This window comes from Protobothrops mucrosquamatus, unplaced genomic scaffold (genome assembly GCF_001527695.2).
Source record: "Protobothrops mucrosquamatus isolate PMUCROS unplaced genomic scaffold, P.Mucros_1.0 scaffold11, whole genome shotgun sequence".
NCBI classification, from domain to species: domain Eukaryota; kingdom Metazoa; phylum Chordata; class Lepidosauria; order Squamata; family Viperidae; genus Protobothrops; species Protobothrops mucrosquamatus.
The window spans coordinates 1,020,635-1,046,575 of NW_015386398.1; the positions used below are offsets into that span (position 1 = coordinate 1,020,635).

At 42.7% G+C, this 25,941-nt stretch overlaps 3 protein-coding genes across 3 annotated transcripts in view; 1 reads left to right on the plus strand and 2 right to left on the minus strand.

The window, feature by feature from the left end:
- Positions 1-441: 441 nt before the first annotated feature.
- THOC6 (THO complex 6) lies at positions 442-11,538 on the minus strand. Its single transcript, XM_015810534.1, has 13 exons — positions 11,444-11,538; positions 7,787-7,902; positions 7,620-7,684; positions 7,189-7,292; positions 7,051-7,088; positions 6,905-6,953; positions 6,742-6,813; positions 5,142-5,244; positions 3,327-3,376; positions 2,505-2,567; positions 1,741-1,851; positions 1,436-1,564; positions 442-588 (listed from the first exon to the last, which is right to left on the minus strand). Exons 2-13 carry the CDS (start codon positions 7,900-7,902, stop codon positions 505-507), a joined length of 984 nt encoding a protein of 327 aa, XP_015666020.1. The 5' UTR covers positions 11,444-11,538; the 3' UTR covers positions 442-504.
- On the plus strand, positions 11,147-16,851 carry LOC107282718. The gene is made up of 6 exons (XM_015810535.1): positions 11,147-11,313; positions 12,889-13,082; positions 14,339-14,389; positions 14,888-15,052; positions 15,147-15,320; positions 15,530-16,851. Exons 2-6 carry the CDS (start codon positions 12,889-12,891, stop codon positions 15,663-15,665), a joined length of 720 nt encoding a protein of 239 aa, XP_015666021.1. The 5' UTR covers positions 11,147-11,313; the 3' UTR covers positions 15,666-16,851.
- A 512-nt stretch (positions 16,852-17,363) lies between these two features.
- Positions 17,364-25,941, minus strand: part of LOC107282736 (ras-related protein Rab-35-like) — a 17,490-nt gene continuing 8,912 nt past the window's right edge. Inside the window, exons 2-6 of the mRNA XM_015810555.1 lie at positions 23,080-23,130; positions 21,052-21,175; positions 19,620-19,744; positions 17,668-17,792; positions 17,364-17,522 (exon numbers count right to left, since the gene is read on the minus strand). Of these exons, the coding sequence (XP_015666041.1) occupies positions 17,394-17,522; positions 17,668-17,792; positions 19,620-19,744; positions 21,052-21,175; positions 23,080-23,130 (554 nt within the window). The 3' untranslated portion in view covers positions 17,364-17,393. The remainder of the gene's footprint in view (positions 17,523-17,667; positions 17,793-19,619; positions 19,745-21,051; positions 21,176-23,079; positions 23,131-25,941) is intronic.

The window sequence follows — 25,941 nt, forward strand, 5'->3', positions numbered from 1 at the left end:
CTATGAAAATAAAAAGGAAAGTAGAGATGAAAACATGTTGATTTTTAAGTGGAGAAAAACAAGGGGGAAGGATAGTTTCCATGTCTTCGGGAATAGATTCAACAGTCCAGTCCTAGGATGAAATACGCAGATCAATAGTAGAATTCGGACGTCCGCTTTCTGAAAACACAGGCAAGTTTCAGTTCCTTTCATTCAATTTTACATTAAGTAATCCTGTTTCAGGTGCCTCTTTTTGGAGTTTCTCTCAAAAATTTGTGGGGGGAGCGGCCCCCTTTGCAGGCAAACTTGGCAGGCTCCTCAGCAATCAGAGATGCCCCTAGAATGGAGATGTTCCCTAGACCAGGGGTAGGCAACCTTGGCTCTTTTATGAGCTGGTTCAGGAATTCTGGGAGTTGAAGTCCACGAGTCATAAAAGAGCCAAGGTTGCCTACCCCTGCCCTAGACCATATCAGATTTGAAATTGCACAAAACTAAGATTATTCACAAAAGGACACTATGTGCATCTTAGGTAAAAGTTAGAGAAAAGGCTCGGTATCCAAAGTTGGTGAAGACGTCGATGCAGTGGCTGCTTCCAGCTGCTGTCAATACCTGAAGGGGGAGAAAAAGATTTTGGGGATGAGTTTACATGAGGTGCCTGAACCAGACTAGCTAGCCACAACTCCAACTTCCTGATTTGCGCACTGCTATTTCAAAATGTAGCTGACTGGTGCTAGCACCATTTCCAGAAGAATCCTAGCAGCTGTTGGGCCTCAGGACATTTTCTACTCAACTATACTGTACAATCTTCTGCCCCAGGACACAACAGACTCTTAAGAGAGCCATAGTGGTGCAGTTAAAAAGCAATATTGGAGGCTAATTCTGCCAACTGCCAGCAACTGGATTCTGACAGGCTCAAGGTTGACTCAGCCGTCCATCCTTCTGAGGCCGGTAAAATAAGGACCCAGACTCTTGGGGGCAATATGCTGACTCTGTAAACCACTTAGAAAGGGCTGTAAAGCCCTGTGAAGCGGTATATAAGTCTATGTGCCATTGCTATTAAGCGATAGCTAAAATTTCTCATTTCACCCTGGTTCAACTGCTGTTTTTGGCCTTGTCACTGTATTTATTAGCTGAATTGGAGTCTCCCTTTATGGGACAGGAAGTTAGATACAAACACTATGGTTAATGAATCTATGTTATTACCAAGATCTGAGTTTCTTCAAAATCAAAGACACAAGTATCTGTCTCCTTCCCAAAATGGGGGGGGGACCCCGCAACTACCTTCTCCTCTCCCACATAGGTTAGGGCTCCTATACAAAAGGGGCCTAAGCTATGGGGGAGGGGAGCTCATGAGGATTTTAGGCTCCGCCTAGCCAATTTGAGCTCCACCCCGTTCATCCAGTTTTATAGCGGCAACATCTACTATCCCTCATTCTGCTCCCAAACTTGGAGGTACCTTATGCTCTGCAGAGTGTTCGTTGATGGAAATGGAATGAACGCAACGTGGGATGCAAGGGATTTGGGCCTTCACTTCTCCGCTGATCTGTAAGTGATTAATGGTCGGGCTGTGGCCAGCAGAGAGAATCTGTGAAAGATGAGGAAAGAAAGACTGCTTAACGGGACGGAAGAATGAGAATAATAATAGTTAAGTAAAGAGGCAAAGGCAGCAAAGCAACAACCACCATTAAGAAAAAGCAAGGATGTCAAAATATATCGTGGGGCAATTGTGCAGGACCTAAAATTCAAGGATGTAAGACTTACCAGATCTTGGTAGAACATGGCTTGTTGCTGGCATTGAGGCAAGGGAAATACAGTGGTGGGTGTCACTGAACGTAGGTGCCAAAGAGTGAGCGCTGGGCCCCCGCCACACACCTGTGACATTTTTTTAAAAAAAGTATTTCAGATTATTCGTTCCCCAACCTGGTGCTCTCTAAAGCTTGAACTCTCAATCTATAAATCAATCACCCGCTTCAGAATAAACTGGAGATCGGGGGCTCCAAAAGGAAGAGCTATGGGGTCCTTGGTGTTCTCTGAACGTGGTTGTTTTCTGGCAGATGTTTCATTACCCAGCTAGGTAACATCATCAGAGCCAGAAAGGGAGTGGGGTTTCCTCTCTATTTATTTAAGAGTCACCTTGTAGGGGAGATGGACTATGTAGAAATTTAATAGTGAAAATAAATAAATAAATCAGTGGCTTGCCCTGTCAGTGTTGTTGGGAGTATTCTCAGTGGATCCTTGATTAGGCTGTTTGTTTGGCAGTTCCTTGATTGGGGTAATGTTTACTGCTTGTATTAATCTTGGTATTATTCTCTGCTTATCTGGGTGTTGATTGCTGGCAAGCAGATGTTTCTGGTCTTTTTGTTTCCTTTTGAGCTTCTTGGTTGTCTCTTTTGAATAGTATGCAGATGAGCTAATGTTATGAAGAGAGCTAACCCAGGAATCAGGAAAGCCCTATTAATGATGCAAACAATTGGAACACCCTTGCCAGCTGCATCTCCAGAAATGCAAGTTGCTGAGAGACTCACCATCCAGTCAGAGTCAGTCGCCAAACAACTGATCCACTTCCCATTCTGCGGGCGGCTGCATTCCTAAAAGAATTAAGGAGAGTTTTTAGAGGAAAACTGCTGAATTAAGTAGTAGTTAGACCAGTGCTTCTCAACCTTTTTAATGCCGTGACCCCAACCGGTCGTAAGTCAAGGACTAAACCGGTCGTAAGTCGAGGACTAAACCGGTCGTAAGTCGAGGACTACCCAACCGGTCATAAGTCGAGGACTAAACCGGTCATAAGCCGAGGACTACCCAACCGGTCGTAAGTCGAGGACTTTCCCTGCCCGGGAGCGCCGCACATGCGTGGTTCCGCCCCCTGCGCCGGCCGAGGCGTAGCTGGCAAGCGGCAGAGACGGAGCAGGCCGACCACCAGCTGGCCCAGCCCAAGGGAGGTAAGGCACCTGCCGGAAAAGGGGGGAAAAATGGCGGACAAAAAAATGGCGGACAGCCTTGCTTGGCGACCCCCGTGAAATGGTCGATCGACCCCAAATGGGGTCCCGACCCACAGGTTGAGAACCACTGAGTTAGACTCACAGTATTAAAAACTGATCTTTGCATTAGTCCCCCTCCAACAGGCTCACTAAAATCAATAAGACTTAAATTCCTAATTTTTTAAAAAAAATATCTATGGTCAAATCTAGAAAAAAGGATAAGGAGTACAGAATTATTATGCATTCTGAGTTTTGGAGAAAGAAGATTCACTCATTCATTCATTCATTCATTCAATGTCTATAGCCACCTGTCCCAATCAATGACTCTGCAAGGCTTACAATTCAAAATTCAGGTTAAGATGAAAATACCTCATATTTGTGGACTTCAATTGATTGGACTTGACCTCCTGTACGTAAATCTGAAAACCAGATTAAAAGAAAAAAAAATAAAAGACTGGCCTTAAAACAGGATTTTCTTTCTGATTTAAAATCACAACAACATCCTTCAGATGTGTTGAGCTGCCCAGCATTCGTTCCCCTTGCATCTGGAAGGCAGCAAATTAGGGGCAGAAACAAAAACAACACCAAATAGACTAGAAACATACAGCTCTTCAAACTCTGCTTAAACTGGATCAAGCCAATACAACTTACAGTGAAGGATTCCTGGGAGTTGTAGTTCAGAAACATCTGTATTTACAATCACCCAAGGAAGCCTTATCATTCTGCATTCTGCTCAAACCAGACTGTGGTAGCTTTGCATACAGAGCCTGTTCCACCACACTAGGGCCAACATAGATGAAGTTCTGCCCTGACAGGACCCAGATGCAAGTTTGCTTTAGAGGTTGTGGGAAATCAGCCCCCCAGAGAAGAAAATATTAAAAGGGCAGAAAAATATATTTCCTCAAAGGATCTTAAAGAGCAGAAAAGCATGCCCAGTTTTTTCTTAATAGCCCCAGGTCTCCCTCCCCCAGGCAGAAACCAGCTCTGTAGAAATGCAGATGGAGGCCTCCCAGCTAGAAGATTAAGAAGACAAAGACACCTAAAATCTACATATCCCAATCCAAAGTCTAAGACAGGACATAATAGGATTAACTCACAGATGCCAAAGGGACACAGGTCAAAATACATGACACAGGAAATAGCCTCAAACAGGAACAGGAAACAACTCCAAACAAAAAGCTCCAGAGGGTATAAAAACCCACTCCCTATATGTGTTCACTCTCTTTTCTGCCAGAGCCATATTTCTGTCTGGCTCTCCTCTTCAATAAACTGCAACCTTCTTTCTAAAGCAGTCGCCATGTTTATTCCCAGCTTGGACTGAACCACGATGAAGACTTTTCTTTCTGGGGGGCTGACTTCCCACAAGGTGAAGGGAAGGAATGCAGCTGAGTGATAAAGCACAAACTTTGTAAGCAGAAGTCTCAGATCAATCCGACATGTTCAGTCAGAAATCCCAGAAGTCTGCTACTAATCATGCAACATGAAATAAGTCGGAAAAGGAGTCCCTGTAGGTTTTACTCAACTAGTCAGAGCCAACTTTAGGAGACAGTGCCCATCTCTATTTCTAGGCCACTGAGCCAAGGCTGTCCGAAGACGTTTCCGCAATCATGTGGCCAGCGTGACATCACACCACAGCGCAGAGCATGCAGCAAAACACGGAACATTGTTACTTCCCACCAAAGTGGTACTTATTTAGCTATGTCCATTTGCTTGCTAGGTTGGTAGGAGCTGGGGCAAGTGACAAGAGCTCACTCCATCACACTGTGGTAGAACTCAAACTTTCAGAGCACAGGTCTTCTCCAGCATCTTTTAAGCCACTGAGTCACTGTGCTTCTAGAGGTAAGTGGACTGTTAATTAATTTAATGTAAGGCACATATATTATGCTCCTGTAGTACAGCCTGTGAGATTTGTGGAGGTACTTCCAGAATTCCCTAGCCGGTATGGCCTCTGCTGAGAATTCTGGGAATTGAAGTTCACATATCCAGAGAACACTGCATTTGTCCAAAGCAGAGTTAGGCAACTATGGCAACTTTATGACCTGTAGACTTTAACTCCCAGAATTCCTGAGCCAGCAGGGAGGAGTTGCCCATCCCTGGTCTAAAAGACTGTTAGATCTTTTATAAAGATATGGGGACACATATGAAAGGAAGAGAGAGTCAGAGTCTGACATAGGAGACACCTACCCCAAAGACGTACGGTGCCATCTTCACTTCCTGATAGACATTCTCGGAGCTGCTCCCGAAGGGCCAAACAGTGGATATAATCAGTGTGGCCCTGAAATTCACGCTGAGAGGGGGAGGAAGGGACAGAGAAGGCAAAGTGACTTCAAGTCTACCTATATAGGTGTCTATGGAGATTCTCAGTCATTCAGGTCATGGTTGTCCCAAAAGGTGCTTTTTCAAGAGGCAACTGGACTTTCTTGTTTTTATTTGAAGACATTTCGCTTCTCATCCAGGAAGCTTCTTCAGCTCTGACTTCCATTCCCCACCTCCAATCAGAACTGAAACTTCTTGGATGAGAAGCGAAACGTCTTCAAAGAAAAGCAAGAAAGTCCAGTTGCCTCTTGAAAAAGCACCTTTGGGACTACCTATATTGGTGTTCCAATAATGGCCCATGCAAATCAGCTTTCTAACTTTGGTTAACAGTGAAAGAGACAGAGGATACCAGAGGGGCTCACACTCAGAGTTGCTATTCACTCCTAACAAAAGAGAATATGCCTCTGATCTATATGGATATATACTATTCCCAAAATCCCCTGAACATCTCTCCCAATGAATTCTGAGAGCTGCAATTCTCCTGTGGAAGGTCATTAGGCTGAAGAATAAACAGGATATTTAAGGCAGTTAAGCTATCTGTTCATTAAATCCATGCTGTAGTGAATATGAGAGGCGGTGATACCCTTTCTCTTCAAGAAGTCATTGCTGGACCCAAAGTTTTTTAATAGTTTTTGTGTAGTCTTCAACCTTCCCTTCCTGAACAAGGTTGTTGAGAAGTGATCAGACTACATCTTCAGAGGACCATGGAAGGATTATCTAGACCTGCTCAAGGCAGGTTTCAGACCTGAGATAGTACAGACAGCACCGATTATATGTGTTGATGAGGGAACTGGTTACTTTTCATAAAACTCATAACCATGTTTCACCAGACTTTACAGAAGAAAATTGAAAACACTTTCAGATCTATTGAATTCAATTTATGGATTCTCAGCAACAGCACTGAAAGTGATAAGATGAAAAGCTCCCTGGTTGAGAAAAATCACACTGGAAATTTAGAAAGTAAAAATATGGGCAAATGCACAAGGCGGAGTACTCAAAATAGATGCATTAAGATTGGTAATCAACATTTATTTAGAGTGTGTTTTTAATGCTCTATCTATCTATCTATCTATCTATCTATCTATCTATCTATCTATCTATCTATCTATCATCTATCTATCTATCATCTCCCTCCCTCCCTCAATCTGGATAAAAAGTACCGATTCTGTAGGAGAAGGAGTGGCAGAACCTGGGGCAGAGTCAAAAGAGGGTTCAACCTAGAACCCCTATGTAGCCACAAGTGAACTAACTTCCCTTGAATTCCATTCCATTTATCTAACTCCAAGAAGGTGAGCTGAAAAGATTCCTCTGCACAGAAAGATTGGGAATAAATCAGTTTAATTGGAGCTTCCAGATTTTAAGAACAATTTGAGAATACCAAATGAGAAAAGGCTATTTGAGTCAATCAGAAAGGCTAAAAGGTCCATAAAATCTTTTTGGTTTATTTCCCCACACCTGGAGGACTCACAGTAAAGGCTCCAGTCTCCAAGTTCATCATGTGAATGACACAGTCACCTCCAGCCATCAAAAGAGTATTATCCTGGAAAAGGTGAGGGAGAAATGAAAGAATGTGGCATGATGAAGCCTCCTGAGCTGTATTGACCCATCCCAAGGCAGCCCAGTGGCCATACCTTCAGGTTCAATTGAAGGCTGTTAATTTCTGGCACTTCAAGTCTACTTCTAAAGAGGAAAGGACAGGCAAACCTTCAATCTCAACATTTTCATGGGCAGGAAAAAAATAATAGCAAAAAAAAAAAAAAAGGAAACTAGGCTTTACCCATAAGGTGGCCTCCTACTCCAAGCCTCTTTGCAACTCTATAACGGAAGGCAAGGAAAGGCATTTTAAGAATAACAGAAGTCAGAAAACTATAGCCAGGCTAGGAGGGAAGGGGTAGGACAGCAACCCAACTCATACTTTTTTCACAATCTCGCTCCAGTTCCAGGCTTTGACCTCTCCATTGCCAGCACTTAACAACTGCCGATCGGTGGACAGCATGGCATAGATAGCTCCACTGTGGGCTATGGAAAGAAGAAGGATGTTTTAACAGGGAAGTTGCCTCAGGAGGGTGATATCTTCTGGGGAATCCTCAGCTGAACCAAAGAAACTCAACCACATTGATGCCAAATGAAGAACTCCTTCTGGGTTAGAGACAGATGGCCCAACCATGCTGTCTGCTGACTACACACAGCCTTAACTTGAGCATAGAAGAACAAGCCAGGTTATTATAGGCTAATATTTCTGTTGAAGTCCACCCATCTTAAAATTGCCAAGATTCGGAAACTTTGCTATAGGCAAAGCTAAGGCACCTCTAGCTTTTCTCTGCTAGCCAGACCACCATCACCAACCTGCAAAGGACACCACTGGCTTCTTACTGTCCTCTTTGGCTTCTGAACTTAATGCTGCTGACAGGCTATCCAAGAAAAAAAAAGAGTGAAGGTTAACCCAAGGATAATTCGCTTTTTTAAAAACAATAAAAGAAAAGCACATCCAGTGATAAGCCACACCCAAATACCTGAATATGGCAATTTCTCCATAGTTGTTTCCGGCTGCTAAATATTTGCCACAAGGTGAGATGCTCTGAGTGTATATGGTCATGTGCAAGAGCTCAAGAGATCGTTGAATGTCCATCTAGCAAAAGAGAAGGCGAATTTAAAAAAAAAAACTCTGTTGATAAAGCAGAGATGCATTTAGGCTGCATCCAGAGATGTTCTTTGTGGGTTTCTTAAGTAGCAACTAGCTTCTCTTGGTACAGAAATAGTCTTAGGCTCCTACCCACAACAGGAGGTCTAACTCTGATTCTTTTGAGACTAGCACACAGAACTGTTAAAAAAAAATTGCCTGCATTTTTCCTTAACAATTCTCCTTCATTGTGATGACAAAATTCACTTCCCACATTTATTTCAAAGGATAATTTCAGCGAATACTCGTGAGTAGAAAGGGATGGTGTTCTTGCACTTGTACAAGTTGTCCAACTCACACTCATGCACCTGTATGTGTATGAACTGCCTTTCACAATGCAATCACATTTCCAACCTTCTATACCTAGGATGCTCCCTGTGGCTCAATGAAATCCCAAAGAAATCATGACCGACTAGCTGAGGGCATATACCGGACCAATATCTGGTTTTTTTTAAATATAAACAATGCTGCGCTTCAATGGTTAGATGGCCTAGACATATTTGAACATAGTTTTTTTGACACTTATATTTTATTGGGTTCTATTAATCTAGTTGAAATGTTAATTTATATTGCTAGTCCATATATGATATGCCATACTCTAAATCAGGGCTTTTCAACCAGTGGTACGGGTACCACCTGTGGTACATTGGAACCTGGCAGGTGGTACGCGAGCATCCTAGAAAAGTGTTAGTGGGGGAGGGGAATGAGCTGAACCGGTGGCAGCAACGCACAAGTCTGAGAGAGAGATGGCTGGAGCTGCAGGGCTGTCAGGGCTCAGCGGAAGCGCCAGGATCAGCGCCAGGCTCCAGCTGGAGCTCGGCGCTGATCCTGGTGCTTCTGCTGAGCCCAGAAGAAGCGCCAATTAGCTGGAATGTTGCAGCATCTCCAGGGTCTTGTGATTTACATTCAGATGCTTGGCAACTGATTCATATTTATGATGGTCACAGTGTCCCAGGGTCATGTGAAGTGACCAAAACCTGCTGCAACCACCCAGCAGACAGGGGGGGGAATAAAAACCAAACACCCCTCAGCCAATCCTCAACAGAAATGCTCACAACAATGAAAACTTCGGACAGGAGGAAGAGCGCCGCCAGGCGGGCAGACAGGTGTCTTGCTCGGCTGTGCCTTGGGGGTCACTTTTTTCAGTGCCATTGTAACTTCGAACAGTCACTAAGCAAACTGTTGTAAGTTGAGGACTACCTGCATTTTATCACTTTTTTCCTTTTTCTTTTTTGGTCATCACGTTTTTGACACCTTGCTAGGCGACTGGTGGTTCTCGGATATTGCTATATCCTAAAAGTGGTACAATGGGTGAAAAGGTTGAAAAGCCCTGCCCTAAATAAATAAATTCCAAAGAAAGATGTCAATGGGATTCTACAGACTGAGAAGGCTTTGGGGGAATGGAAAGAGATGCAACAATTACAAAAATCAACTTTAGTTTCAGTATATCCACAATGAAGTAAGCTAAAAAAAAAAAACCACCCCCAAAGGAAATCTATAATAAATTCACAATTTCCTGACATGGAGATAAAGTAGAAAAGCAGAAGCCTTCGCCAGCACCCTTGTAGCTGTAGTCCTCAACTTACGACTTTAGCGATATTTGAAGTTACAACCCAATCCAAAAAAGAGAACTTACGACCCAGATCTGAAGTTCTGACACCTCCCCGCAATCATATGACTGCACTTTAGGCCAGGGGTGTCAAACTGCCAACCCATGGGCCGGATGTGTCACGACGAAACCGCACCCACACCATTGCTGGCAATGGGAAAAATGTCACGATACGTCGTGACACGTCACATGACGTCACGAGTTTGACACCTCTGCTTTAGGCACTCAGCAACATGGCTTCATGTATGGCCATTTTGCAGCGTCCCACAATCACATGGCTGTATTTTATGATGGTTCGCTGAAAACCAGTTGCTTTCAGTTTTCAGCAAAGCAGCAATCCAAACCAATGGTTCACTTAACCACCACCACACAAACATTATAAAATCAACCATTAAGATTTACAACTGTAATGGGCAGGCTTCATTAAGGTCATAACTCAAGGACTACTTGTATTTTCAGCAGATCCTCCTGGGATGACTGCAAAAGACAGACTAGCAGCAGTCTCCATTTTAATATTACACTATTCTGCATGCCCACACTGACATATACAGTATATTCAATTTCACTGGAAACAAATTGGATTCAACGCAAGTTGATGTGATCAGTAAGCAGCAACTGAGTTTCATTCTGTTGTGATTTCATTGTTATTTACTTTGTTGCCATGTCTGCTTAATTGCCATTTGCTTCTCATTTTGTTGCAAGGAATATATTTTGCCACCACACATTTGATTTGATCCCCAAAAAGTTGGATATATTTATATTGAATTCTCAAAAAAATCTAATTAAAATAATTAAAAACAGACATAACTGGATAAAATAGAAACCACACTGCAACAAAAATGAACTGCTTAAAGCAGTATTTCTCAACCTTGACAATTTTATGCTGTGTGGATTTCAACTCCCAGAAATCTCCAGCTAGCATGGTGGCTAGGGAATTCTGGGAGTTGAAGTCCACATAGCTTAAAGTTGCCATGGTTTGCAGGCTTAAAGCACCTAAATTGCTAATTTAGTTGCTCCTTTCCAAATTTCCTTCCCGGCCCAAATTTAGAGCTCAAATGGGGGGAAACATGCTTTGCATTTTAATCTATCAATCAACTTTCACCTATGATGAACTACAACTCCTATCTATCCCATCTTGGAGAAAAGACTCTAAAGAGGATAATTCTGTGAACTACATAATCGCTTAAGATGGAAGAGCGACTCATTAAGAAAGCTGCCTTCTCACTCACTAGAGTGGCTTTGGTTAAATGATTTGCAAACACAGGGTTTTGGTTTGGCTCGCCAGAGAACAATGCAGCAAACAAAACAACTAACTGAGGTCTCTCATTTTCCTTCACGGCCCAAATTTAGAGCTCAAATGGCGGGAAACGTACTTTGCATTTTAATCTATTAAATCAATCAAGTTTCACCTATGCTGAACTACAACTCCCATCTACCCCAGCGAGTCCGATAAACTACTGGTTGACTCCAATCATTTTCGAAATGGAAAAAGCAGACGGTAGGGGGCGCGAGCCATCAATTCAGCATCTCCATGGTTAAACGAAGATAGAGAGACCCGAACGCAAAACCCAAAGTATGACGGGATTCCTCGTTTCAGCCTATATAAGGTACTGATTAGGGAACTACATTTCCCACAATCCCTGACATTAAGCATCACTTCTCTTCACGTGATGATTGTGGCGCTTCTAATTTTCCCGTCTGGCTGTGGTGCAACTATTGTGAGAACAGAGTGAGAAATAATCTTAAGGACGGTAAGAATTGTTTTTCTTTTTGGTTAATTTTGCAATGGAATAGAGCATGCGCACATCCTACCGTCCGGTTCGCACTCTAACCTCTCTTTCATTCCCCGCCTCCCACCCGGCAGCGTGCGCGTGCACTGACCGTTACAAGTTGCTCAATTTCTTCTCCACAGCGCGCACGTGCAAAGGATCAACCGGGCACCCTACCCCACCCTCAGAGAGCCACGCCCTTTCCTGTGATCATGGTCACGCCACCCCAGCTTAGTGGCAGGCCATTAGGCCAGCGCAAGGCATGCTGGGATTCGAAATTCTTGATTGCGCGCTCTAAGGCATCGGGAACGCCCTAAAAATGGCTGCCAAAGGGCGCAAAGCTTGCTGGGAACTCACTCCCCCCCCCCCAATATGTAAGCTGGGCTGTATCAGCAAAGGGAAGTCCAGTCAAAGCGAATTTGTCTTATCCTGAAGGGGCCTGATGACCTGGGGGGTTAAGGAAATCCCCTGTGAGCCTTGTAATCCTTGATCCCCTGCCTAAGAAATTGCAAGGTGTTTTTTTAGCGGCGATTGTGCTCAGGAGTTGAACTGCCGAGAGCTCTGAAAATCAAGGCATTTGCTTTGTAAAAAAAAATTGCAATCCCTGATGTAGCTGATTCTCAATTGAATGGAGTTTTTGCAAATAAATGATTTGATTTAGGGTATGTTTATTACAATACGTGATTTTATAAAGTTTTCCTTGGTTTTGCTCTTGAATTTTCCTTTGTAAAGCAAAGTTATAAACAGATTTTTTAAAACTCTTTTCAGATTTGCCCATTTTTTTGGATGTGTCCTTTATTTTTTTCCAAGAACATACGTTTACTATACAGATAGTCCTCGATTTACAACCATTTGTTCAGAGTTACGACACTGAAAAAAGTGACATGATTGCTTTTCACAAGGCCGTTGCAGCATCCGTGTAGTCACATGATCAAAATTCAGATGCTTGGCAACTGGCATATATTTATGATAATTGCAGTGGCCTGGGATCATATGATCTTTTGTAACCTGACAAAATCAATGGGGGAAGCCAGATTCAGTGGCTTCAGTAACGTTCAATCATGTTACTAACTTAACTGCAGTGATTCACTTAACAATTGTGTAATAAGTCAAGGACTACCTACAATTGGTGTGCACCTAAGCGTTCTGCATGGTTTTTTATGCTCTCTACTAATATTTTTAAAAAGTCAAGATACTTTTAGCAGAGCTCAGTTCAGTTCCTGATAAATGCCTGCGTAGAATTTTGGGGCCCAATAAAGAACTTAAATCTTAGAGGTTTCTGTATTTTGTAATTGTACTGAAAGTTGGTCACTTTTTATATATTTTTGTCACCTTTTAATCTTTCCCTGTTATCTGCTCCCTTATTTTTATGTTAGTTTGTATTTGCTTTTTTTAATTTTAAAAAGTTATATATAAAAAACCCAACAAATGCTATCCAAGTCTGACTTAAGTTGCCCTTCTCAAAAGTGCTCAAATTCAGCATGACCCATTCAAGACGCTCACATCGCTGTTGAGAATTTTTTTTAAAAAAAACTTTTCTTTTGCTTTACTCCACAGATGAATCCTACAATAAACCCAGGGTCTCCTTCAGCTGTTTCTTCTGGGCATTTTTTGCACTGCTCTGTCTTGTCGAGGAATATGGGCTGTAGCCACAACATCCTCCCAAGCTGGGAACGTGATGTGCCATGCACCATTCCACGGATGAAACCCAGACACAGATTGGTGAATTTCAGTGGTGTACAAGGGTCTCGGTAATCATATGCTGTTAGGCTTTCAGATAAATATGAAAAGATTCTGTTTAGGCTTAGGTGTGAGATAGAGAACTCATCCATCTAGCATTTATTCACACAGCATCTAAAAAGATGTCAAGAAAGCTGCTAGAGGCATCTTTGTGGCACTCAAGCTGTGGCTCAACTAGCCTTCCTTTGAGCAGGGGTAGGCAATTTTCCCAAGAGGCCACATGAGAAACTCGGATTGTTGTGGAAGGCTGAACTAATAGGATTGTAGACTTATTTACACTTGATTTCTAATTTCCGATTGACCTCATGCAAGCCAAACGGGGACAGCCAAAGGGCTGGATATGCCCCAGAGGGGTGCCCAGCTCTGCTTCAAAGGAAAAATGATGAAGGGTGCTGAGGCAAAGAAGGCAATAGCAAGCTATGTATCAGCAGGTTTATTTGGATATTTAATAGTATTTTTGAGTAGCACCCTAATATGCATTACTTTTAGAGAAAATCTATTTGTTTACAAAGAGTTGTTGCCAACTTGGTGGCATACAACCTGCCTTCTGTACAAAAACATTTTAAAAGCACAGCTTAGTTAAACTGTAAAATCATTTATTGAGTAGCTTCCAACAGTTAAACCATAAAAGATAACAAAAGCTTGGGCAGGAGTTTTGTCTGCTGCTGAAATAACTGTGACAATAAACAGATTGGGAAATATTTCAAAAATTCTGTATCTAAGCTGTGAAGGACTTGGGAGTGGACTACACCTTGGGGTATGACATATAAAAGTACTATAAAAGTGATACCAAAAGGAAGGTTTTGGATTTTCAAAGGCAGTAAGGAGCCGTTACCAGGGGTGTCAAACTGCCGGCCCGCAGGCCGGTTTTATCATACCGGAGCCACGCCCACCCCATTGCCGGCAATGGCAAAACTCCAATATGTTGCGCGACATCGCGAGTTTGACATGTCTGCGTTAGACATTTTATGAGCTGTGGTGGCATAGTGGTTAAAATGCAGTATTGCAAGCTGACTCTGCCCACAGCCAGTTCCATTCTGAGCTTGAGGTTGATTCAGCCTTCCATCCTTTTGAGGTCTAAAATGAGGACCCAGATTATTGGGGGCAATATGCTGACACTGTAAACTGCTCAGAGAGTACTGTAAAGCGCTATGGAGTGGTATATAAGTCTAAGTGCTATTACTATTTTATTTTAAGAGTATGTTGCTGGTGCAAAAATAATCAAGAATGTTTAGCTTCTTAATACAAGTCTAATTCCCTTTTTTAGGTACCGATCAGTATCCCTTGCTTTCAAGCGACATCTGGAAAGCCAAGATCCGTAAGTGTGGAGGAAAATGACAGCTACAGCTAAGAAGGCATTGACAAAAAAAATTGCCCCAATTCATTTTTGTATTCCATATTATTGGGTATACAGATGGCATTTGATGGCTTAGTCTGGCAAAATTTAAGTTTTTGTTCAGAGGTAGATGTTAAGTCACTATATGTTTACAAGACTAAGCGGTAACCCAACAAACCAAGCTGTCAACTAATAACCTGTGATTAAGCTTTCCCCTTCATGTTGCTTTCTGGAACCTTCTCATGCTATCATGGTGTAGACATTCAGCAACATAAGTGATGAGAAACACTGTATAAAGGACCACCTTGTGTTTTGGAGGTCCTCCTTGTTTGCAGAAACTTTCTAAAATGTTTTTAATGAAGTGCCACCTTCCATAAGGGGTGTATTAGTTTAACCATGGTGAGCTCGGCACTCCTCAGTTCTAACTAGGATTTTATTGGATCGGGGAGTGAATTTTTACTGCTTTCTGCACCTCAACAGGGAACCCAGTTCTAAACATTTTCTCTCAGAGGAGAAGATGGCTGCCCGTTTTAACTCCCTTAGTCTGGACAATGACCACATCTACAGTTCTAACGGCTTCCCTGTCCGCTGTGAAAACCCCAGATGGCAGCAGGCATACGCACAGTTGAAAGAGCTACAACAGAGGTACCAGAAAGCATAGCAGCTTTGTGCTTTTAACAAAACTGGGTTCAGGGAAGTAGAATATTATGACTTCCTCACATGGCCTTCTACATCTCAGGCTGTCTCAAGATGGAGCAAGTGAAGAAACCAACTTTACAGAGGAAGAGCTGACTACAGTCATTGTAGATGGTGAATTCATGATGGGAGACTGCCCTATGCTGGTGCCGTCTTCTTTCATGTTAGAAGGACTTGAAGAAAGCAGTGTCACCCCTGAAGAAATGTTTCTTTCTCTGTGAGTATTAATGAAGTACAGGTAGTCCTTGTTTAACGACTGGTGAGGTGGGAATTTCTTAAGCAAGGCCACCTCGCTTAAGAGCTATCACCACTTGCGACCGTAATGGGCAGGCTCCATTACGGTCGTATGTCAAAGACTACTTGCAGGAAGGAAGATATAATAATGAAAATGGACTGAAAATTAATCAGCTTCCCTAATTTTCACAGGAATCCTTGTACCGAAGTTGTCCTGTGGAGCCCTCAGAGTAACTCCCTCTTGCACACCATTAGGACACTGATGTTTCCCTCATCGGTCCAGCCCCATCTAGAAGCAGTGTCAAACCAAGAGGAAATGGAAATATGAACCACCAACCCTAATTTTACTTCCCTTTGAAGTGAGATTCAGTTCTCTGTCTGGCTGTGTCAACAAAAAGCACCTTTATCCAGTCAATATAAACATTTCACTACAAATATTTTACTCGGCCATGGTGGCATTTTTTGTTTTTAGCCAGCTGCAATAATCTGATCTTATCTCTTCCATCCCCATAATGTACAGTATACCTGGAACTAAGTTCAATATATATCACTATATTTTCTCTTTCAATAAGCAATCAGTGAATACTTACTTGGATACTGTAATATACTTTAAATAAGGGTTAGATGGGCATTCCAACCACTTCTTTTATACTTGATTAGCACATATTTTTAATGTCCATCAAAGTTGGAAGAATTTAAGTTTTTTTTCTTGACTTTTTGTTTCCAATAAAGAGGATTCAACACTTTTACACTGCCAAATGTTATTTGAGAGGAGCTGGCATAAAGATGAACTCTTCCTTTTGGTATCTAAGGAATGGGTGTTAACAGGCAAATAAAAGCAGAAGTGTTTTTATATCTAAATGTCTTTATTGAACAGTGGTATATCCTTAACAAGTCTGATGCCATTAGCAGTGGGTTAAAATGAGATGTTTTAGTTTATCTACAGAGTTGGGTGTATATAAAATAATTAATGAAGCAAATAAATTGTACAGAGGGCCCCAATGTTGAAAGGGGACAGTCTCTGTAATACCCAAAGGTTGGGAATCATAAGTTGGCAACTTATCAGCTGAATCCAGACATAATTTCATATTCCTATATTAAAAGTTTATGCCTCCATTTCTTACTTTGTTTCTGGAGGTAAACATGAATGACTGAATGGTACTCCAATTATAGCTGCAAAGGTGACAAAGTCCTTTTTCAAGCCCATCATGTGGACAGTTGGCTATTTTCTCACAACATCTGGATTGAAGGACGGGGCTAATGAAGAGATGGAAAACTCTCCAAATCCTAAGAGGAGAGCAACATAGCTTGGTCCTAAACCATTCCTATTCAGAGCAAGGCTAAAGAGAGATGAGAAGGAAAAACCCCAATACTATCGGATGGGAAATTCTGAAATGTTTTGCTGGATTTCTTCCACTTCCTCCTATTATTATGTAAACTGAGGTACAGCTACAGAGGAGGAGCTTGCGCCAAAATAATCATAATGCCCACCTTCTCCCTCACCCTGCAGCATTCTTGCCATGAGTGAAATTTGAATATCGGTTGTATTCTGCAATTCCAGCACCCAGCCATCAGACCAGAAGTGGAGAAATAAAATACAATGAGCAGGCATCACTGTAGAGAAGAGGTTTTGTTTTTTTTCCAGTTGTGGGGAGGACAATTTCCTTGGCCTCAGCTATTCCCCACGTCCTCTTTATTTTGATCACCTTAATAATTTGTTTCAGTAGTCTTTTTTTTTAATGCTGCTCGGTACTTCCCACCCACCCACCCTTTTTGTAAGCACGACCTACACCACCACCCCAACCTATCAGCAGGCAGGGAACGCAGTGCTTCAATTTGGCTTTCTATCCCCACAACGCAACTTCCCCAGCGAAGGGGAACAGAAGAATTCCAGGACTAGGAGGATTCATACTGGTTCTCCTGCCCCTCTGATCAAGATCCAGAAGCCCCATCCCCAACATCACATGAGCCATGATTTTTTTTCACCCACCCAACTCCCCACAGTTCATCATCCCCCCCCCTCCAAAAGAAAAGGGCATCTACAGGGGCTGTCCCTTCAGCAGCATTTCTTGACCGAAGGCTTCTTTTTGGGCTTATTGATTTTGACAACCTCGTTCTGCTGTTGCCGCCGTGCCAGATTTTCCTGTTTCGTTCGGAGCACCATGGTGGTAATGGCGTTGAACATCTATGGATGGAATATACAAGGGGGAGGGAATTGAAAAATCTTACCAGGTTTTTTTCAGCCCAAAGCCCCAGCCATCCCCTCTGGAAACACCAAAGGCCTCCGTTTCCCTTCCCACATTTGCCCTCCTAACCACCTCTGCCTCTACCTCTTCAACGTTGAGGTTCTCCTTAGCGCTGGTCTCAAAAAGCCGCACTCCCATTTGCTCACTGAACCGCCGGGCATCAGCTGTCTCTACTTGCTTCCGTGACAGGTCCTCACATTTATTACCCACTGATTTGAGGGGATAGGAGAAGAGGCGAATTAGAGCAACGAAAACAATCCAAATCCTTTAATATACTATGGGATACATTCTGCACAAGCAGTAGATAATTCAGGCCCACTGCATCTTCATTCTGAACCTATCCCATCTTAAGACCAATCAGACTGTCTTTAAGGTATAGTCCTCTCCCTAATCTTGAGCAGCTCAACCTGGCTCCTTTTAATGATTTCTGCAGTGATCCTTTTTGTATGTGTGTAAAAGGATTTTGGCACAAAGACACAGTTCAGTGGCATAGCATACATTGTCCAAATAAATGCCCCAATTTCCATGTGTCCCGTTTTAAAAGGCACTGGTAAGCAGATAATATTAAATAGTACTTTTTCTGTCTTACACTTTGGGGAAAAGACTCTAAAGAAGATAATTCGGTGAACTAATTGCTTAAGATGGAAGAGCGACTTGTTAAGAAATCTGCCTTTTCACTCACTAGAGTGGCTGTGGTAACAAGCCATTCATAGTTTGGTTAAATTATCTGCAGAGAGGGTTTTGGTTTGGCTTACCAGAGAACAATGCAGCAAACAAAGCAAGAATTAACCCTAACTAAGGTCTCTCAGTTTTTGCAATAGGCAAAGCCAAAATTCCATATATACTTGGCCTTCTAATCCACAACAGATGACCAATTAGTTCTTCATCTCTTGGATAAAGCAAGTAAATCATTGTGATAAAAAACTAGCTTTAATTTTGTTTAAGACAATTTTCTATAAGCAATATATTCATCTTTGTTACATTTGAGTTTTTAGGGAAAGGTGAGATAAAAATATAATGAATTCATATCTTTTCTTCTCTAGAAATCCCAGTCACTGGGTTTAGTTCTATGTCAATATCTCGGCTGAATTTTTATTTTACCCTTTTATAAACATGCTGAGAGATTTTAATAGTTGGCAGTATTAGATAAAGAAAGTTAAAGAATTGTCCTGCAGCCAGTAAACCACAATGCTTTTTTTGTCATAAGCCATCGCTCATATCAAAGTGAAAGGCATGTGACAAATGTTCAAACGATTAGCTTTGGCCAATCATTAGTGGATCCAGCAGCTTATCTTCAATCCTCAAAGACCCACCACAGTATCACTCTGCAAAGTATCTCAGTAAAATATTCTTCCTATCACTATAAACAATAGGCAGGGCCTACAGAAGCCCTAAAGAACATGAGGATTGTGGGAGTTGTAGTTCCAACATAAAGTAGCTGGAACATTCCGTTGAGGAAGAACGTACCAAGACATGGTAGAATACTTTCCCCAACCAAAAACTTGTTCAAATGGCCCAAATTGGTGCTTCATAATCTGAAATGCAAGGAGAATGGAAACACAATACTGCCTGTCCTGCTCCTAGATGCAACCATAGCAACTCAAATAATTTCCTCAAATGCAATGCTACTATTGCAATAAATAAATAAAGACTCTTCTATCAAGTTTCCGTAGCTAACCTTCAATGAGATATCTCTGGAGTTAACGTTTGTTTCTAGAGCAACCAAGAAGAATTAAGCAATTGTAAACATGTGAACAGACACGTGAAGAGGCCGAAACCTCAATGCCCCTGAAGATACTTTTCTAGTTTGGATATTCCTGAAATAAGAAAAATACCTCACCCCCTGAGAAACAAGCAGGACACCATGAAATATTCACAATCTACTTCCTCTGCTTCCGGCATGAATAAAAACTATTGGAGAAAATTTCATGCATTTTCTATTGGCCCGATCAGGTTCCAATGTAATGTGATAGAATTACCTCAGTCATTGAACTGAAAGATGAGGGGGAAGACGGGTTGGTAACAAAACCACTCACCCAAAATCTTGCACACATTGTCACAGTTTTGCCCAATCTCATGCAGCCAACGTTTGACATTAACAAAGGACTCGGCGTTTGTCACATCGTAAACAATGATGACACCATGGGTGTTGCGGTAATACCTGTACCAAAGAAAATGAAACAATGACTTGCTTTGAACTGAGAAAATAATTATCTTTCTCCTTCCTTCAGCGAGAGGTTTCAAAGGAGTTCTATAGGCCCACCAAGAGTTACATTTAGTTTAGTGATTAGCCCTGAGGTGTCCATAAAACCTCAGGAGGGAAGACACCCCCCCAACGGTTAAAATAATAAAAATAAATAAAAATGGCTAGGATCCCACCACATTATCCAAGTACAGACAGTCCGCAACTTACAACAGTTCATTTAGTGATCATTCTAAATTACAACAGCACTGAAAAAAGTGACTTATAACCATTTTATACTTAGGACCGTTGCAGCATCCCCATGGTCATGTGATCAAAATTTGGATGCTTGGCAACTGACTCATATTTATGATGGTCACAGTCATGTGATCACCTTTTGCGATTTTCAGACAAGCAAAGTCAATGGGGAAGCCAGGTTCACCTAACAGCCCTGTTACTAACTTAACAACTGCACTGGTTCCCTTAACAACCGTGGCAAGAAAGGTCGTAAAATGGGGCAAAATTCGCTTAACAAAATGTCTTGCCTAGCAACAGAAATTTTGGGCTCCATTGTGGTCATAAGCCGAGGACTGCCTGTATTCAACTTTTTAAAATAATTTCTCATTCTGGATCAAAAATCTTGTGGCTTTTTAAGGAAGCACATTCGCACAATTTTTTGAACTTTTATTTATTTTACCTTGCAAAATTGTAAATAAGGATCATCATGTGAAAAGGTTGCTTACTGCTGACTAGCTAGTTAATACCTAGGCCAGTGATGGCGAACCTTTTAGAGACCGAGTGCCCCAAACCCGGGCCCTGCCCCACCCCCACTCTGCCCCCAACCCGCCTCACTCCACCCCTGCGCCCCGCCCGCCCACAGGGCCACCTACCGCCTCCATGGCCCACGGCAGATCACCCAGGCTGCCCAGCGCCATGGCAGCCCCCCCTCCGCCCACACCCCGCAGCATCAACTGCGCACGACGGGGCGCAACAGTGGAGTCTTGTCCCTGCGGCCCAGCTGCCAGGTCTTGGCTGTGCTGCTCCACGCGGGCCGCACTCAGGGGCGACTCTCCTCCGGGGGGGGCTGCTGGGGAGAAGGGAGCCATGGGGGGAGGCGGGGCTGAGGCAACAGCGCGGGTGCCCACAGAGAGATCTCTGAGTGCCACTTCTGGTACACGTGCCATAGGTTCGCCACCACTGACCTAGGCTCTCTCATAGGCCTCTCATCAATTTATCCCCACTCTTCAGTATTCAGGCCCTACATTCAGCTCGTGTCCTAGACTTACGTGGAGGTAATAGTTCTGAACCGTTCCTGTCCAGCCGTATCCCAGATTTGCAGCTTCACTCTTTCTCCATTAATCACTAGTGTCCGGATTTTGAAATCGACCCCAATTGTCGTGATATAGCTACCTGGAGAGACACAGGAAAGAAAGAAGAAAGAATTAAAAGAAATCAGAAAACAGTAAAAAAATAAATGGCTTTTTACTGCACAAACCCAGAAATATTAAAGCTAGGTTTTATGATGCATTATTGCAAAAGAGAAGCGCGATCCAATCTTGTTATTATTAAGGGGGGGGGAAATAGTCAGGATTGTGAAGGGTTAGAAATTTCATTGTGAAACTCGAAAGATCAAAGACAGGGAGTCCTCAATTTATAACCTCAATTGGGAGATGAATTTCTGCTTCTAAGCAAGGTGATTGTTAAAGACAGTCGCACCCAATTTTTAATCACCTTTTTTGTCATAGTTAAGCGAGTCAGTGCAGTTGTTGAGTAAATCATACAGTCATTAGGCCAATCCATCTTCCCCCATTGACTTTACTTGTTAGAACAGGGGTCCCCAAAATCACCCAGCTGGCTTTCCTAGCTAAGGTAGGATTAGAACTCTTTCTGCTTTCTAGACTGGTGCTTAACCACTAGACCGGGGGTCTGCAACCTTGACAACTTAAAAGACTTGTGGACTTCAACTCCCAGAATTCCTCAGGCAGCTTTGCTGGCTGAGGAATTCTGGGAGTTGAAGTCCACAAGTCTTAAAGTTGCCAAGGTTGAGGACCCCTGTGTTAGAAGACAGCTGGGAAAGTTGTGAATAGTGTTCACATGACTCCGAGATGCTGCAAATGTCATAAATACACCCTGATTGACAAGTACCCAAATTTTGATCTAATGGCCACATGATCAAAATTTGGGTACTTGTCAATCAGGGTGTATTTACGACATTTGCAGCATCTCGGAGTCATGTGAACACTATTCACTGTCATGTGAACACTATTCACTATTCACATGATCACCGTTGCGACAGTTGTAAGCATGAGGACTAGTAAACTATTTTTTCCAGTGCCATTGTAACTTGGAATGGCCACTGAATGAATGGTCGTTAACCTGAGGACTACTGAGACCATTGAATAACTCAATGGGAAAAAAGAGATATAATATTCTTAGAATTTGCAGGATTCTAATATCAGTTATGGGCGCAACCTATTTCTAAAAGGAAAAATACAGGAACTTTGCTCAAAATAAATGCTATGAGGGAGAATCAATACAGTCTGGATTTTTGGCAGGTTTTTACTGGTCATTTAATCAACAGTTTGGCCAACCGGCAAATTACAATCTGACTTTGCACACTGAAAATGAGCCAAATAAAATGGAGAGAAGTAACTCAACCAAGGCAGGAGGGAGGGACAAACAAGAAGGAAATTATTTTGAAAAGAATTCATGTTGCAATACTTTGCAAAGACATACAATCTTAAACCAGCAAGTATTCAATTACAGCATTCCCCTAGCAGGGAAACACAATCAGCACAGAAACACATTTAGTTAGAGCGGATAGGACAATTTGCTTTTTTTAAATAGCAAAACCGAATAAAAGAACGCTGGCTAAATTAAAAAAAACAAACCAATCCACAATTGGGCAATATCGTTATTGTGACCAATTAAAGAGCCACAAAGCAGGGAGGGAGTCTCTACATTCTTTGGAACAGACCTGAAAAAAATCTCTGGGAAACTCACACACTCGTTTGTGGAATTTCTGCTTCTCCTAATTGCCCAGTTGGGCATTGTGATTTTTTTGCATTTCACAGATCAGCGCAGCTATCCTGCTTTTTTTTTTTTTTTTTGCATCTTTGCATTAAAATAGTCTTCTCTAGTGGGCCTATTACAACTGCTTTTAAAAATGAGATGTTAAAGCCAAGAATCCATCTTATCCAAAGATGCTTGACCTGGACTGGGTTGGACTCATTATTGCAGCATTTTTGGTGCACAGCAAGAATCAGGACTCCCAGCCCATCCAATGATCATTGATGCAGGAGGCAGTTCCTTACCTGAGAAGGTGTTATCTGCAAAGCGGAGCAGAAGGCTACTTTTGCCAACCCCTGGACAGGAAACAAAAGGGAACAAATCACACCAACGCAAAATGAGAGTTTAATCCTCCCCATCATTTCTTAACGGCCTCTGGTGCAACAGATGGCCCTCAGCAAAGCCACTGAGAAGCTTCCCGCCCAAAGCAAACAACCTTGGAGTATTTATTCAAAAAGGGCCACTCCTGTCTCCACCTATTGTGTCCTACTACAAGGAGAAGAAGGAGGGGGGGGGAAACCACAGGACTGGAAGGGAAGCTTACACAGCATTGGGAGGGAGGGGGGACCATCAGAGATTGTGGATTATCTTCCATGCAGGGGATATGAACTCTCAGGCAGTGGTGAGAACATAGGATAAATAATAACTAGATCAGTGTGATGCTGAGTAGTCACAAAATTTTGCTTCTAAATAGGAAGTTGAAAGGTTATGAGCAGGAAGAAGAGGGAAGGCACACCTCGATACTCTGGCTTAAAGTAATCAAGACACCTACAAGGGTGGCACCACAGATGTCACAGGACACAAATCCTCTCTGGCAACTTCTGAGGTCACCTGTTGACATAACCCTGGAAATCAACTTCAGTTCTTCTCCTTTCCTTCCTCACAGATTCTCGAACAGACCCCTTCCTGTGAAGGTTGAGAGTACACAACTACATCTCCAGTCTCTAAAGCTGCAGTGGGAGATAAGCCAAGATTGAGTTCCGCAGCGCAAGCTTTCTTGGCTGATCTTGGCTGTATGCTCGGCTGTCTCTTTCTCTCTCCCTCTCCCACACATATAGTATATACACACTGATGGAAATCTGTTTTTCTTCCCAGATTTCACAAACCAGCTAGGTCCCTTTGTTTGCCAGCTGATTTCCTTTGGTTCCTGTAGGAGCCTCTTGGCTCTCCACATCATAATGACGTTCAACCTAACGTATATATATATATAACCTTTGGTTATTGGTTTGTTGACAAACTAGAATTGGCTGAGTGCATCCCACACACTAAGGCAGGGAGGTCCAACCTTGGCAACTCTAAGACTTGTGGATTTCAACTCTCAGAATTCTGGCTGGGGAATTCTGGGAGTTGAAGTTCACAAATCTTAAAAAGTTGCCAAGGTTGGATACCCTTGCACTAATGCAAAAATCAGTTTGCCAACCATGACAGTTGAGTTCATGTAGAATGCTAAAGCAAACCAAACTCAGCATATTTTACTTAGCCACTGTGTGAATCTCATATTCCTTCAGCTATGTAGAGCCTGGCTACTTATTACACAGAATTCTTTCCAGGGAATGCATATCGTCCTTTTTCATTTAAAAACCGCCAGCTTTTGAAGACACTCTCCACCTCTGAGCATGGCTGTTCTCTTTAATTATTCTGTCCTAAAATGGCTTGGGCTTTTCACACAATGTAGTTAGCATGTAATCTATTTTGTAAAGTAACTCAAGATGCAGATGGGTTCCTACAGGTGGAAGTTCTAGGCTTCATCACCGAAAATGGCCACAGACAGAAGAGAAAAAAACTGGAAGAGATTATGCTAGAATACGTTGAGCTAGTCAAACTGATGAAGGCCATACATGAAATCTAATTCTCCTCCTAGCACTGAATTTAGCAGGAATGCCACCAGGAAAGAGGCCAAAATACGGCTACTGAGCCACAAGAGAGAAATATCAAGCAGACTCAGGGGAAACCAAATGTTTGCAGAAGAACAAACTTTTAAGAGAAGAAAGGAGGTGAAGGAGCAACCCTCCCAAATGGTCTAATGAAGATGGAGTAAGCTGAAAGGCCATGGAATGCAAAGAATTTGCTAGAGGCACACAGAAAACAAAATAAGAAAATAGTCAAGGAATGGAGTCTCTACAACAAGGGCAAGGCGGCCTGGCTGGAAAGTTGACCCAACGCTCCATTCTGCAACACTGGGATAATTTAACTTTCAGAAGGACTCTCCAGTTCAAATGAAAATGGATCACAGCAGCTGTTCTCCATCTACCCCATCTCTGCTATCTTCCTGACATGTTAATTTTTGAAGAGACTTGGTGGTGGAATAGCTGGGAAACAATAAGTAGAGGAAAAGAGCTTGCAGCTGTATGACCCTCTTCTAGCCCTCTCTGTTCCTCTCCAAGGGAGCCTTCTGAAGAAACGTCAACACATAACAGGAAAGGAATCTGTGGAGTTTGTATCCCACAATGTAAGATAGCTGCATGTATATACGTGCAACTTCTCTATTTTTACAGTACACGACATAACCAGACATAGAAAAACTTCACAGAATGCCCAAAACCAGACTACTGGGTTAAACACACCCAAGGAAACCAAGATTCCTAAAAAACAAGCCTTCATTTTAACTAGCTTCATTGTTTGAGCACTCCTATCCACAAGGCTGTGTTAAGGTAGTGTACACAATTCTCTTCTTTGACACTATTATGACATAGTACCTACTAGAAAGAAGAAAATGGAAGTAATTAGGTTATTTAGAGCAGGGCTTTTCAACCAGTGGTACGGGTACCCCCTGTGGTACATTGGCACCTGGCAGGTGGTACGCGACCATCCTAGAAAAGTAGCGGGGGAGGGGAATGAGCTGAACCGGTGGCAGCACCGCAAAAGCCTGAGCGAGAGATGGCTGGAGCTGCAGGGCTGTCAGGGCTCAGCGGAAGCGCCAGGATCAGTGCGCTTTCCAGCTGATCAGTGCTTCTTCAGGGCTGTCGGCTCAGCACCAGGCTCCAGCTGGAGCTCAGCGCTGATCCTGGTGCTTCTGCTGAGCCCTGAAGAAGCACCGATCAGCTGGAAAGCAGCACTGATCCTGGCGCTTCTGCTGAGCCCTGAAGAAGCACCAATCAGCTGGAAAG

What these genes read in the sequence shown, in the direction of transcription:
- THOC6 (XM_015810534.1), bottom strand. Translation starts at nt 7,902, where the DNA reads ATGGACATTCAACGATCTCTTGAGCTCTTGCACATGACCATATACACT. An exon ending in GCCTTCAATTGAACCTGAAG is followed by an intron (nt 6,814 to 6,904) that starts GTATGGCCACTG and finishes CACCTTTTCCAG; the next exon opens with GATAATACTCTTTTGATGGC. An exon ending in AACACTCTGCAGAGCATAAG is followed by an intron (nt 589 to 1,435) that starts GTACCTCCAAGT and finishes CTCCCCCTTCAG; the next exon opens with GTATTGACAGCAGCTGGAAG.
- LOC107282718 (XM_015810535.1), top strand. Translation starts at nt 12,889, where the DNA reads ATGAATCCTACAATAAACCCAGGGTCTCCTTCAGCTGTTTCTTCTGGG. An exon ending in AGTGGTGTACAAGGGTCTCG is followed by an intron (nt 13,083 to 14,338) that starts GTAATCATATGC and finishes TCCCTTTTTTAG; the next exon opens with GTACCGATCAGTATCCCTTG. An exon ending in CATCTGGAAAGCCAAGATCC is followed by an intron (nt 14,390 to 14,887) that starts GTAAGTGTGGAG and finishes GCACCTCAACAG; the next exon opens with GGAACCCAGTTCTAAACATT.